Source organism: Callorhinus ursinus, unplaced genomic scaffold, assembly GCF_003265705.2.
Source record: "Callorhinus ursinus isolate GAN/ISIS: 27379988/994484 unplaced genomic scaffold, GSC_fseal_2.0 scaffold41, whole genome shotgun sequence".
Lineage (NCBI taxonomy): Eukaryota > Metazoa > Chordata > Mammalia > Carnivora > Otariidae > Callorhinus > Callorhinus ursinus.
The window spans coordinates 10371767-10386243 of NW_027397103.1; the positions used below are offsets into that span (position 1 = coordinate 10371767).

Below are 14477 nucleotides of genomic sequence, written 5' to 3' on the forward strand. Positions count from 1 at the left end.
AAAATATAAAAATATGGATGTTTGTTTCTCATAAAATTATACCTGATTTTACTAATTTGGGTTTCCAGCCATCCAAATATTTTCCTGGCATTAAGGTAATACAAAAGTGCTGTGGCTTCAGATGTTGAAAATGTAGTAACTATCTCCGTATTTTACTTGCCAAAGCAATTTTATTTGGCTCCTATATTCTAGATACTTCTAAGGTTTACATAGCATTTGCTATGCATGCTTACACAATGTCTCCTTGGAAAGGTTATTATCTGGTATAGCAACATCTGAAATTTAACTTCCTTAATCCCTACATCTCCCCCTCAAAAAACCTCCTGGTCCAGAAAGTTCAGCAAAACTACTCTATACTCATCCAAAAGCTAGCAGAAAGGACTTTATCACCTGAATTTAAGAGATGAACCCTGTATCCAAAAAGATGGCTACAAAAAGATCTTTTTTTCTAAGTATCCAAATAGTAACTCCACACTTGCTTTTATCTCCAAAATAGTTCACAATATTCTCCAGTTTTTCAATTCATCAAAGAACCCCTCAAACTTAATTTCGTAATTTAAATGAAAATATAAAAGTTACCATGTCTAAAAGCACAGATCGTCCCATTTATCCCTTAGGCTATGTAGACAGTAAGACTGACTGCCAAGAAATAATTTAGATCTACACTTAAAATTCAAGTTCATTTCTTTGGTTCACAGAACTGAATTACTGTGCTAAATGCCAAATGGCAGAGTCCATCAGATTATTAATCCTAATAAAAGTAAGTTAAAAAGCCTCAACATGTATAGTTTTAATGTTTTAATAAATACACACTTATTTATCTGGCTCAGGTTAAGCCGTCACAGTATGTTATCCAAAAAGGTTCCATACATCCTTGTACATGTCTTAGGATTACGTGTTACCCAATTCGGTGACCCACTGGTTCTAGTAATTCAGCAAAACTATGATTTCTAATTTGGATATAGATACACAACCACCATGAAAAGTCACCAAACAGACCAAACAATATATTGACAACCTAAAAATTAAATTGTAATCTGGCTTCAACATAAGGGCCACCTACAAAAGCCACAGCTAACATAAGACTTCATGATAAAAGACTACACTTACCCCCTATGATCAGGGACAAGACAAGGATGTCTACTCTTGCCACTTCTAGGGCAATTAAACAAGAAAAAGAAACAAAAGGCACCCAGATGGGAAAGACGCAGAAATATTTGTTTGCAAATAACATGATCTTATTTAGAGAAAATCTTAAGGGCTCTTAAAAAACTAGTAAGATTCCAGCAAGATTGCAAGGTTTAAGATACAGACAAAAATCAATTGTATTTCTATACACCAGCAAAGAATAATCTAAAAATGAAATAGAGAAAACAATCCCAATTACACATAGCTTCCAAACAAAAAAAAACATAAAATACTTACAAATAAACAAGACAAGTGCAAGACTTGTACACTGTAAACAACAGAATGCTAAAATAAAAGACCTAAATAAATGGAAAGACACCCTACATCATCATCCAAGGGGCATTTTCTTGCACTGGAAGATTTAATGTTGTTGGTGGCCATATTCCCCAAAATTATCTATACAATTAACATAACTCTTACCAAGATCCCAGGTTTTTGTTTTGTTTTGGAGAAATTAGCAAGCTAATCTTAAATTTATATGGAAATGCAAGGGACCCAGTACACTCCAAACCATAAAGAAAAACAACAAAGTAGAGAGGACACAAACTCAATGATGTCAAAACTTACTACACAAAACTACAGTAACCAAGACAGTGTGGTGTTGGCGTAAGGACAGACACACAGATCAATGGAATAATAGTCCATTTGTAGTGGAAAATGTGGTCAATTGATTTTGGACAAGTGTGCCAGGACAATTCAATGAATGTCTTTTCAACAAATGGTGCTCAGACAACTGGATATCCAAATTGCAAAAGAAGGAAGCCCAACACCTACACACCTCCCACCACATAGAAAAACCTTTGTGACCTAAGATTAGGCAACAGTACCTTAGGACACCAAAAGCACAAGCAACAAAAGAAAAAAACTGACAAATGGGACTTTATCAAAATCAAAAATATTTATGCTACAAAGGACACCAAGAAAGTAAAAAGAAAACCTACAGAATGGGGAAAATTACCAGAAAACATATCTGATAAGACAGGATATGTAAAAACAAAACAAAACAAAACCTTACAGATCACTAAAAAGACAAATAACCCAATTTAAATAGGTAAGGATTTGAAAAGACATTTCTCCAAAGACAACATACTAACAGAAAATAAACATAAGACAAGATGCTCAACATCATTAGGAAATTTGGGAAGATACCACTTCATGGCTAAAATTAGAAAACAAAGATAATATCAACTGTTGGTGAGAATGTGGAGAAACTAGAACTTAAATGTTGCTGGTGGAAATGAAAAATAATGCAACCACTTCAGATAACAGATTGGAAGCTGCTCAAAATGTTAGAGTAGTCATATGCCCCAGCAATGCCATGGCTAAAGGCGTACCTAAGAGATTGAAAGCATATGTTTACACAAAAACTTGTACACAAATATTCACAGTAGCATTATTCATAATGGCCAAGAAGGGGAAACAACCCAAATGCTGGTGAACTGATGAATGGATAAATGTGGTACACCCGAACAATGGGATATTCAGCCATAAAAAGTAATGAGATACGTTATACACATGATGAAAAAAATACGAGACCCATGCTGCATGAATTCTGAAAAACAATATACCAGGTGAAGAAGGCAGTCTCAAAGGCCATATATTGTATGGTCCCATTTATATGCAATACCCAGAATAAACTGTGGCTGCTGGGGCCTAGGGGAAAGGGGCGGGGGGAGTGACTGCTAATGTTCTGCATCCCTCAGAATGGTCAAAATTCAAGAACAGTAGTATACAAGAGCCCAATGTTGAAGCACCGCACATGCTTTTAGCAATCCGTGTACAGTGGGGGAAAGAGTAGGAAGGAAAAAGCATTAAACTATTAGAACTGCTTGCACTCCCCACAAAGGTTTTAGAAAGAGGTGAAAGCAGAATGGGGGTTTAAACATGTTTATTGCTTAAAATAGTTACTAGTAAGTCTATTCACCTAAGATGAGGGATTTAAACTCATCTTCTTAATATTAAACCGATTGTTTTTTGAATAGTAAAAGAAAGGCAGTAGTTGCCAGAAGCTGGAGAAGGGCTTAAAGGGAAGTAACTGTTCAATGGGACCAGAAGGTCAGTTTGAGAAAATGAAAAAGTTCTGGAGATGAATGGATGATGGTCTGGAGATGGTCGCACAACAATGTCAATGTGCTTAATGCCACGGAACTAATACATTTAAAAACAGTTAAAATAGTAAACTTTATATTCTGTGTATTTTACCACAACATATACACAAATAAGGGTACTCCAGTAGACTGGAAGTTTTAGGTCACACACACTGAATCAATCATTATTTGTCCTTCCTAAACCATCAAACACATACAAACATAAAAACACTACATTATAGGAAATAGAATTTCACAGTGGGCAAGAAAAGTCAGGTAAATAAGGGCTATAACCAAAGCTTTGCCACTGTGAGATCTGGGCAAATTAATAAATTATATAAAGTTTGCTCAACTTCCCAAAAAAGGCCAGGAAAGTTCGGTGGTATTGAAAACGAAAAATAGAGGCCTGTACGGCTAGAGCATAAGGAGAGGCATGAGATGAAATCATACAAGCAAGCAGGAGCCATACGATGCAAGGTCTTTTAGGTGAAAAGAATTTTGTATTTCAGGTGCAATCAGGAAGCCACTGAACAATTTTAGCAGGTGAGTGAACAACAGGACCTTTAGGAAATTGCTCTGGCTGCTATGTGGAGAAAGGACTGGAAGAAGGTGACAAAGGAAGCCAGAGCCCAGTAAGGACACAAGGACAGTCCCAGTATGAGCTGGTAACTGAGGAAACAAATTCACAAATTTGGGTTTGTTTTGGAGACAGAATCAAACGGTCTTAGAGAAAGATAACGAGAATGAAGGACCAAGATGACTCCCAAGCTTCTCTCAGCTACTTAGGTGGTCAGAATGACATACTGAGACAGGAAAGCCTGGAGAGCGACCAGATTGAGAAGAAAAGACAAATCCAAAGAGGAGCTGGTCTTTATCTCTTCAAAAGGGAAGATGCCTTGAAGGTCAAGGTTACAGCTTCCTCTGACACTATTTACCACTGTCATTTACTGATGCAAACTCAGGATAAACGCTTGATTGGTAATTTCTCTAACTTTTCTTTTTTTAAAAGATTTTTTAAAATTTATTTGACAGAGAGAGACACAGCTAGAGAGGGAACACAAGCAGGGGGAGCGTGAGAAGGAGAAGCAGGCTTCCCGGGGAGCAGGGAGCCTGACGCATGGCCTGATCCCAGGACCCTGGGATCATGACCTGAGCTGAAGGCAGACACCTAACGACTGAGTCACCCAGACGCCCCTCCCTAACTTTTCATATAGACTCAATGTACTGATATAGCCTAACTAGCATAAAAACTCTTAAAATATTTTTAGTGTGAGAGGCTGAAGGGTATACAAGTATATTGCCAGATTAAACTGGAGAAAAGGAAAACATATGAAGTCAAATGGAATCTCATACACAAATTTAGGTGACATTATCAGCAACTGCACCTCTCACATACATACATCTGGAAAGACAAACCATCTTCCTCTGAGGTTTCCTTCCTCAATTACAAGCACCATCACCATGCAGTCACCTCAATCAGAAATCCTGCCAGTGGCTTTGATTCTACATTCCAAGCCCAGTCAGCTCCACACACCCATTTGGTTATTTTTTTTTAAAGATTTTATTTATTTGACAGAGAGAGACACAGCCAGAGGGAACACAAGCAGGGGGAGTGGGAGAGGGAGAAGCAGGCTTCCCGCGGAGCAGGGAGCCCGACGCGGGGCTCGATCCCAGGACCCTGGGATTACGACCTGAGCCGAAGGCAGATGCTTAACGACTGAGCCACCCAGGCGCCCCCCCATCTGGTTATTAAAATATGTCACTCAGCATTGAAATTTGAGACTGTCAAACTATAAAGGCCATAATTTCATGCCCAAGGGAGATTCAATTATTTTGGGACTGGGCCTGGTAAAAACTTTAAAGGGCGCCCCCAGATGATTCTGATGTGCACCTCCGCTTAAGAACCACTATTCATAAACTCAAAATCCTTCCCTCGTTATTCTTAATGCTACTGCTCTCATTATCTCTTGCCTCATCACCTTTGGCCTAGACTATCAAATAGCCTATCTCTAGCCTTCCCCATTCTGACCTATTTTCTGTTATCACAGCCAGAATTCCCTAATTCTTATTTTTGCTATAAAATCCACTGTGACAAGTGGTAAAAACTGAATGAGGTTGTTGATTAGACAAGTTCTGTATCAATTTCCTGATTTTGATAATTGTACGGAACTTATACAAAGAGAATGCCCTTGATTTTATAAATACTCAAGTATTAAGGATAAAGAGGCATCATGCTTACAACGTACTCCCAAATAGTTCAGACAAAAATGTGTGAATGTATAGGTATCAACTGAAAAAGGATAACGCACATGTGATAAAACATTAACACTTTTGAGAATCTGGGTAAAGGATATGTGGGAACTGTTACTATTCTTGCAACATTCTTAATGTCAAAATTAGTTTAAAAAATGGATTTTTAAAAATACAATCCTGTGTATTTGACAGAAAAAGAGAGCGAGCGAGCACAAGCAGGGGGAGTGGGAGAGGGAGAAGAAGGCTCCCCACCGAGCAGGGAGCCTGACTCGGGGCTCCATCCCAGAACCCTGAGATCATGACCTGAGCTGAAGGCAGACACTTAACTGACTGAGCCACCCAGGCACCCCTGTATCTTCTCTTATGATTTTCTTTCTTTTTTTTTTTTATTTTTAAAGATTTTATTTATTTATTTGAGAGAGAGAATGAGATAGAGAGAGAGAGAGCACATGAGAGGGGAGAAGGGTCAGAGGGAGAAGCAGACTCCCCGCCGAGCAGGGAGTCCGATGCGGGACTCGATCCCGGGACTCCAGGATCATGACCTGAGCTGAAGGCAGTCGCTTAACCGACTGAGCCACCCAGGCGCCCCTCTTATGATTTTCTTAATAACATTTTATTTTCTCTAGCTTACTTTAAAAATACAATATATAAAACATACAAACATACAGAACGTCTTAACTGACTATGTTCTGTATATAAGGCCAACAGTAGTCTAATAGCAGTAAAGTTTTTGGGAAGTCAAAAGTTATACATGGATTCCTGAGTGCCCCAACTCCTTCACTGTTCAAGGATCAACTGGTAAAAAGTATTCGGAGCTCAGCAAGGTGTGAAAAACCATGACACTGTGAATAATCTGATATAACTCTCCAGCAAAAAGACTAGACTGTTCTTATTGGTTCTGGGCATTCAGGGCTGCCTAAAAACATGGTACTGATCTTGAGCAATGAGAATACAAACCCCTTTAAGATCTGTGGAGAGCTCTGGCCTTGCACTGAATTCACAAACTGTTTGAAGGTCTTTGAAGCTGAGACCTCTAGCTCTGTGTTATGCAGAAGTATTTTAAAGCAGAGCTTTTTAGGGCTGGGAAATTACCCTTAACCATCTACTTAGTTTGATAGTTACAAGTATGACTAAACATTTGTATCAGAATCAAAACAGGAAAAACTATGTAGCCCTTAACTAGTCTTCTAAATTGCTCACTTCAACTAATTGTCAAATAGAGATTAAGTTCATTATTTCACTAGTGCTAGTGTCTTACCACGGACCAAAAGTATTAAGTACAACAGTTCAAAACACTGTTTAAAACAAACAAATTTTATCAACACAAGGGGAGGTCCCAACACCTAGAAATAAATATACAGAAAACTTGATTTGTTTGGAAGGCACCAAAACCTGTTAATATAATTGATACATGATACATAAAAATTTTTAAATTTATTTATTTATTTGAGAGAGAGAGAGAGAGAGAGAGAGAGAGAGAGAGAGCGCGCGCATAGGCAGGGGAAACATCAGGCAGAGGGAGAGGGAGAGGGAGAAGCGGGCTCCCTGCTATGGGGATCGATCCCAGGACCCTGGGATCATGACCTGAGCTGAAGGCAGACGCTTAACCAACTGAGCCACCCAGGTGTCCCTGAGCACAATTTTTAAAACACTTAATTATGAGTCTTGAGAAAGGCTTTTGAGAAGGGAATGCATTAAGACACACAATCTAGAATAAAACAAAAATGACAAACTCAACTCACCAGCAATTTCTACAATATCACCAGGAACTATGTCTTTAGCTTTAATCCGCTGGACACTCTTTCTGTCCTGTCGATATACTTTGCCCATTTCAGGCTCATATTCCTTAAGGGCTTCGATTGCATTCTCAGCATTTCTTTCCTATAAAAAAGATAAAAGTAGTAAACACATACTTGCCACTGCAATTAGTATTTTAGTCCAAGGAATCAAATCTTAGACTTCCAAACTTTAGGAAAAAAGACACAAAAGATGCACATTAATGATACTTGTAAACAATTCACCTAAGATGATAAAACACCAGGCTCTTACAATTCTGTGCTAAAAAATGAAGAATTAAGTACCCTAACAGACCTGAACAGGGAATAAAATCCTAACAAGAAAAAGCAGTTACAGAATCTGTTGTCCCCAAGCCCACTGTGTAACAAGGCCCTCACCTCCAGTCACAGCCACACCACTGAAAACTGATCCTGTCTCACACGAAAAGTGATTGTCTGGGGCTGGACTGCCTAGGTTCACTCCAGGCTTTTCCACTTAACAGCTAAGTGATTGTGCATGAGTTACACAACACACAGGTTTGGTGCCTACAAAACCTGGACACCAGCACTACTACTGCAAGGGCTATGAGGATTTACAAACTATTTAGACTGTGTTTTGGCAAATAATACATGTTATGAGTGATGAATTAAAATCAAGTTACAGGGCGCCTGGGTGGCTCAGTTGGTTAAGCGACTGCCTTCAGCTCAGGTCATGATCCTGGAGTCCTGGGATCAAGTCCCGCATCGGGCTCCCTGCTCGGCGGGGAGTCTGCTTCTCCCTCTGCCCCTCTTCCCTCTCGTGCTCTCTATCTCTCATTCTCTCTCTCTCAAATAAATAAAAAATAAAAATAAAAATAAAATCAAGTTACATCTCAAATTCTAGAAATCTCTGCAGTAGTGAAGACTAATAAATGGTTGGAATCTCATCATAGAACTGTCAGTGCTGGGGTGCCTGGGTGGCTCAGTCATTTTAAATATCCAACTTTTCCTTTAAGATTCATTTATTTTGAGAGAGAGCATGCACGTGCATGGGTGGCAGGGCAGACAGAGAGCGAGAGAGAATCTTAACCAGACTCCATGCTGAGTGCAGAGCCCGAGGTGGGGCTAGAACTCATGACCCTGAGATCATGACCTGAGCTGAAGCCAAGAGTCAGACGCTTGACTGAGCCCCCCAGGCTCCCCAAGCAGCTGACCCTTGATTTCGGCTCAGATCATGATCTCAGGATTGTGAAATCAAGCCCTGTTGGGCCCTGTGCTGGGTGTGGACCCCGATTAGGTTTCCCTCTACCTCCCTTCCACCTCCCCCTAAAAAACCAAAAAACAAGAACTGCCAGTCCCATAGCATATATACATTTACTGTAATACTGTATACAAATATATCAAACCTTAGTCATACATAGCTTTTCTTTCCAAATTTTGAGATGAAAGATGTAGAAATCAAAATATGTTAAAAAAAAAAAAAAAGGCTACAGGAAAGTTCAAGGGAAGGAAAAAAAGAAAAGAAAAAGAAAAGCACATGTGCCAAATTTGTCTGCTCTCCTTTTGGAGAGTAAGCAATCAGAAGTCAAGGAGCAAATCTACACAGTGCATGCCCAGGTGAGGTTACTCAAAGCACAAAGGAAAGGATTCATTTCTCTCACTTCTCACTTCTTGCCTTCTGATATAAAGCTCAATTTAAGCTTTTATTTTTTTTAAAGATTTTATTTATTTATTTGACAGAGAGAGACACAGCGAGAGAGGGAACACAAGCAGGGCAAGTGGGAGAGGGAGAAGCAGCCTTCCCACTGAGCAGGGAGCCTGATGCGGGGCTCGATCCCAGGACCCTGGGATCATGACCTGAGCCGAAGGCAGATGCTTAACGACTGAGCCAGCCAGGCACCCCAAAGCTCATTTTAACCTTATCTGGGTAGAATTTACACACAATACTATATGATTTCATTTTTTAAAAAAAGATTTTATTTATTTGAGATAGAGCGAGAGAGAGAGCACACAAGCAGGGTAGAGGGGCAGAGGGAGAGAGAGAAGCAGACTCCCCACTGAGCAGGAAGCCCAATGCGGAGCTCAATCCCAGGACCCAGAGACCAAATTCTGAGCCACCCAGGTGTCCCTGTAATCTCATTTTTTACCTTAGTGTAAGAATTATGGTCTGTCGCAAAAAAATCCCAAAACCTGCTTAAAGTGAAGTTAGAGGGCTTAAAACTGAAAGCGAATGGCATGAGTCTCACTTTAAATGTTTACATCTGTGAAAAAGTATAGAATACGTTAAATTTGGGAACCTCATGATAAAAATAATTTCAACCCCATCAGATTTGCTTAAAGAATATTATCTGTATCACCTTGTAATTAACAGAAATGCTAGAATATTTAATTCTAATTAAATGTCATTGCTATAAGGTCCTTTTAAGTTCAAATGCTACTGATATTGTAAAAGAATAAATTCTCAGCACTGCTGCTATTCAATTAGTCAAATTTGAAACCACTTTTTTTCATAGGACTACCTCTCCCATTTGTTAACTGTGGCAGTTTTAATTCCTTTTCTCCCTCTTCAAGGTCATGTCAGATAGTTTAACTAGATTGCTCAAGGTTGAGAGATATCCCAGGAGCACTGTATTTTACTTCTACTCAAAATCAGCAAAAGTACATTTAAATTAGAAGCATTAAAGATAAATTATCTCAGACCCCAAGGACAAAAATGCCAATTAAAATTCCTTTAAAAGACTTCCTCTCAACTCAAATGATCAAAAGGAATATTTAGAATGTAGGGGTGGGAAAGGGAAACAAATGATCATGTATTCAAATAGGTTATATCCTGTTGGTGGGAATGCAAGCTGGTGCAGCCACTCTGGAAAACAGTATGGAGGTTCCTCAAAAGGTTGAAAATAGAGCTACCCTATGACCCAGCAATTACACTACTGGTATTTACCCCAAAGATAAAAATGTAGTGATCCGAAGGGGCACGTGCTCCCCAATGTTTATAGCATCAATGTCCACAATAGCCAAACTATGGAAAGAGCCTAGATGTCCATCAACAGATGAATGGATAAAGAAAATGTGGTATATATATATACAATGGAATATTATGCAGCCATCAAAAAAGTATGGAATCTTGCCATGTGCACGACATGGATGGAACTAGAGGGTATTATGCTAAGTGAAATAAGTCAGAGAAAAGACAACTATTATATGATCTCACTGATATGAGGAATTTGAGAAAAAAGACAGAGGGTCATAAGGGAAGGGAGGGAAAAATGAAACAAGACGAAACCAGAGTGGGAGACAAACCATAAGAGACTCTTAATCTCAGGAAACAAACTGAGGGTTGCTGGAGTGGAGGTGGGTAGGAGGGATGGGGTGGCTGGGTGATGGACATTGGGGAGGGTATGGGCTATGGTGAGCACTATGAATTGTGTAAGACTGATGAATCACAGACCTGTACCCCTGAAACAAATATTAAAAAAAAAAAAAAAACCCAAACAGTTCTATCAAGTGCTCACTTCAGCAGCATATATACTAAAATTGGAACAATTCTCGATTTCTCTAGTTCCCAATCACTTGTCACCTTCTTTGATGACACTGGTCAGCAGCATGTGCCTCCCGCCAAGCTCCCAATACTACCTTACACTCTACTTATAACTTCCCTTACTTCCAGAAGCAAGAACTCTTCAGTATTGCTCATACCATTCTGTATACTATGTAAATGAGATTAAAACCTAAGAATGTTATTTTTTAAACTAAGATAAATATAAAAGTCCTGTGAAAACTGCTGTAAAATTTTACTTCAAATTTGGATCAAGCCTGGGCCTAGATTCAAGTCCCAGATACTCTGTACTACCCGTATAGCCTTTAAGAAGACAATCACTCTGAACCTCAGTGTCACACATCTGTCAAATGGGAGTATCGTTTGTCTTATAAGATCACTGTAACAATGACATGGGAATGTATGTAAAGTATCTACCTAGTAACTAGCATAAATTATTTAATAGGAAAATATATATTACTAGCTTGAGAAGGACAATCTAATGCTGTATATTGTTTCTTTTGCCTATATTATTCACAAAGGGATCACTTCTACTTAAATATAAACAACTTCAGAAAAAAATTAAAATAAGAGAAAGATAACACAATATTTTCTTCTAAGTAGACCATCCTTCTATATGAGCCCACTACATAAAGGCCTTCATGTTTATTAATAAGATCAGAAGTTTACAATTTTTTTTTAACGATTTACTTATTTTAGAGAGAGAGTGCAAGTGTGTGTGTGTGTGTGTGTGTGTGGGGTGGGGAGGGCAAAAGGAGAGGAAGAACCTCAAGCAGATTCCCTGCTGAGCGGGAAGCCTGACATAGGGCTGGATCTCGCGATCCTGAGATCATGACCTGGGCCGAATCAAGAGTTGGCTGCTTAACTGACTGAGCCACCCAGGCACCCCAGAAGTTCGCAATTCTAACAGGACTAAGTATGCTTATAAGATGTTTCCACTTTAAGAATGTAGATGCACTGGGTGGTGCCTGGGTGGCTCAGACGTTAAGCGTCTGCCTTCGGCTCACATCATGATCCCTGGGATCGAGCCCCACATCGGGCTCCCTGCTCAGTGGGAAGCCTGCTTCTCCCTCCCCCACCCCCCCTGCTTGTGTTCCCTCTCTTGCTGTGTCTCTGTCAAATAAATGAAATCAAAAAAAAAAAAAAAAAGGAAATTTAAAGTCCTCTAAACAAGATATATATAGAATAGCAATTACATGAAGGGGGGGTGGGTAGGACTCCCACTATGTTTCTGTAAACTGGCTTCCATTCTGTGAGTCAGAAAGGCCTGGGCAACTGAGGGAAAACAGCCGGAAGTATGCTCTGAAGGGAAAAAAATTTTTACAGCTTAAAAAAAAAAAAAAAAAATCCAAGGAGAATAAAAATGACATTGAATTTATGCAACTTTTCACAGGAAGCAGCTAGGAAATATACAGATACTGACTCTCAAATCTCCTGGTTTTCCTCAAATAGCTTCTCTCATCCATTATTCTTAACTCCATGCTGCATGAAGGATGAGCAATTTTAACAGTATATACATGCAGGAGAGGTCTAAAATGTTGCCATTAAATAAACAAAAGAAAAAGCACATGTAGATTTTCCAGAAATATTTTTAAGTCAATACATCAGGAAAAAAAAAGAACAGATTAACACAGTTTAAATCACTTATATAAGTTGCTGAACTCTAGCACTGCAGAATTTTTGCTTACCTGCCATACACCCACAATTGCATTGGCTACTAATATAAGTAAAATTACAAAGGGTTCTACAAAGGCTGTAATTGTTTCTTCACCTTCTTCAAACCAAGCCAAAACCTAAAAGAGAAATGGCATGTGTTAGAACTGTAATGTGTTTTTAGGCTTAGTGCCACTTGACAACAAAAGTGGCTGGCACTAAAGGAATTGCAATATATAAAATCTCTCTTCTTACCGTCCCTAGAAACAAATGGTGGCAAAATGTAATGACAGCAACAACCAGTTTATTATGTCCCTTGTTCAGAGTAATTCTTGAGAATCAAAACTATGCAACTTCTTAATATTCTTCAAAAGCTATTTTTCACATACTAATTGTTTTAAAATCCAAATAAAATACTTTCTGGGAAATAAATCCCATTCATTTTACATGGATATATTCAGAAGAAATAAAACTTAAATTCTCTATTTTGTTAAAGTAAAAGGCAATCATCTACAACTTTGTTGATTTGCTTAATATTCCTACCAAATAATATCTATAGGCATAAATTCACTGTAAAAATCACTTGATCATGGACTCAAAATTATAGAGTACAATAGCATCCCGGTTATTTTCAATGGTATCAATATAGGTCATTTCAAAATTACTCAAGGTTGTTCTGCAATCAGGAATGTATTTTCAAGGTTATCCTCCATATGACATCTAGTATAGCAATTCAGAACTTCAGAGAGGACGGAAGTCCACAAATGTTATTTATAACTGGATACAGAACACTGCCCCAAGGAAAATGAGCAGAAAATTAACTTCTAGCTCACACAACTATAACCTTGTCAGGATGTAAAAGCTACAAGTTAAGAGAAGATAAACTTCATAATTGAGCAAACTTAAGTTGATAAGAGAAACCAAGAAATGAATCTTTAAGAATGATGAAGAACATGGTAAAAGAGCCATCTAAATAGTTAAAAACTAATTTTTGTGAAAAACTGCCAATCCAGAAAGGATGTCAAACATATCTAATGATTCAGTCTGGGAGATAAGATTTGCCTTTGTTTTTTAGCATTGCTTAAAATGTCTGCATATTTCACAAAAAAAATTTTTTTCTTTAAAAGACCGATTTAGTAAACAATCAAAGCACTGGTTTTGATACTTTTTAATAATCCAATATGACTCATGGCAATAATGAAACCATCTAAGTTTATACTTAGTGGAATAGTATAAGGTAAACTTTTATACAAACAGTAAACAACCAGAGGTAAGACAAGGCCTAACATGAATTTTGCAAGTAAGATAAGGGAATGATGAATGAACAAGAAATATCAACCTGAGCAGCAAAAAAATCAGGAGACACCAGGACCGGGTCCTGAAAGGTACCGATGGCCACTGACAGCTAGTGAACTAGGGCAGGCAGAAAACCAGAATGAATATAAATGTTGCCGCAGGCTTTCAACAGGGCATGCCTGGTGTTAAGGCCAGGCCTAGTGCCAAAATGAAAACTTCTCTAGGAAGTTATAAATTTTGATAGATGCAAGATCACAGCTGCTTTGATACTAGCCTTTCAAACATTTGCCAAGGAGAGCATATCAGAAATAAGAAACTTAATTAGCTCTTGGGGGAGAAAGATCGCTCAACCTGATGAGCAACTAGGACCTTTTGCAAAAGGTCAGTGAGGCATTAGCAACTGTAAGAGAAGCTTCACGCCTTGTTAGAGGGTAGGGACTTCCCTCTCAGCGGCTGGGCCTCAGGAACAAACTTAACTACCCCAGACAGCTGGAGCAAAGGGAACACTACAGCAAATAGTTACAGGACTATCAGAGCAAATCTCTACTTTTTAAAAAAAATGTGTGGTTCCTCTACAGAAGTAGAATTTATCAATTATGTAAAAACTGTAATCTGTACAATGCAGTAACCTTTTCTTCCACTACAGGACTTCAGATATTTGTGTGTAAGAAACCCAAGCATTGGGGC

At 38.6% G+C, this 14477-nt stretch overlaps 1 protein-coding gene across 2 annotated transcripts in view; it reads right to left on the reverse strand.

Moving 5' to 3' along the window:
- ATP2A2 (ATPase sarcoplasmic/endoplasmic reticulum Ca2+ transporting 2) overlaps positions 1-14477 on the reverse strand; it is a 57715-nt gene that overhangs the window by 36350 nt on the left and 6888 nt on the right. For both annotated transcript variants that reach the window (XR_012374855.1, XM_025889740.2), the window contains exons 4-5: positions 12530-12634; positions 7271-7409 (exon numbers count right to left, since the gene is read on the reverse strand). Coding sequence is in view for 1 of the 2 variants with exons in the window: in XM_025889740.2 (XP_025745525.2) it covers positions 7271-7409; positions 12530-12634 (244 nt within the window). In the remaining variant the exon portion in view is untranslated. The remainder of the gene's footprint in view (positions 1-7270; positions 7410-12529; positions 12635-14477) is intronic.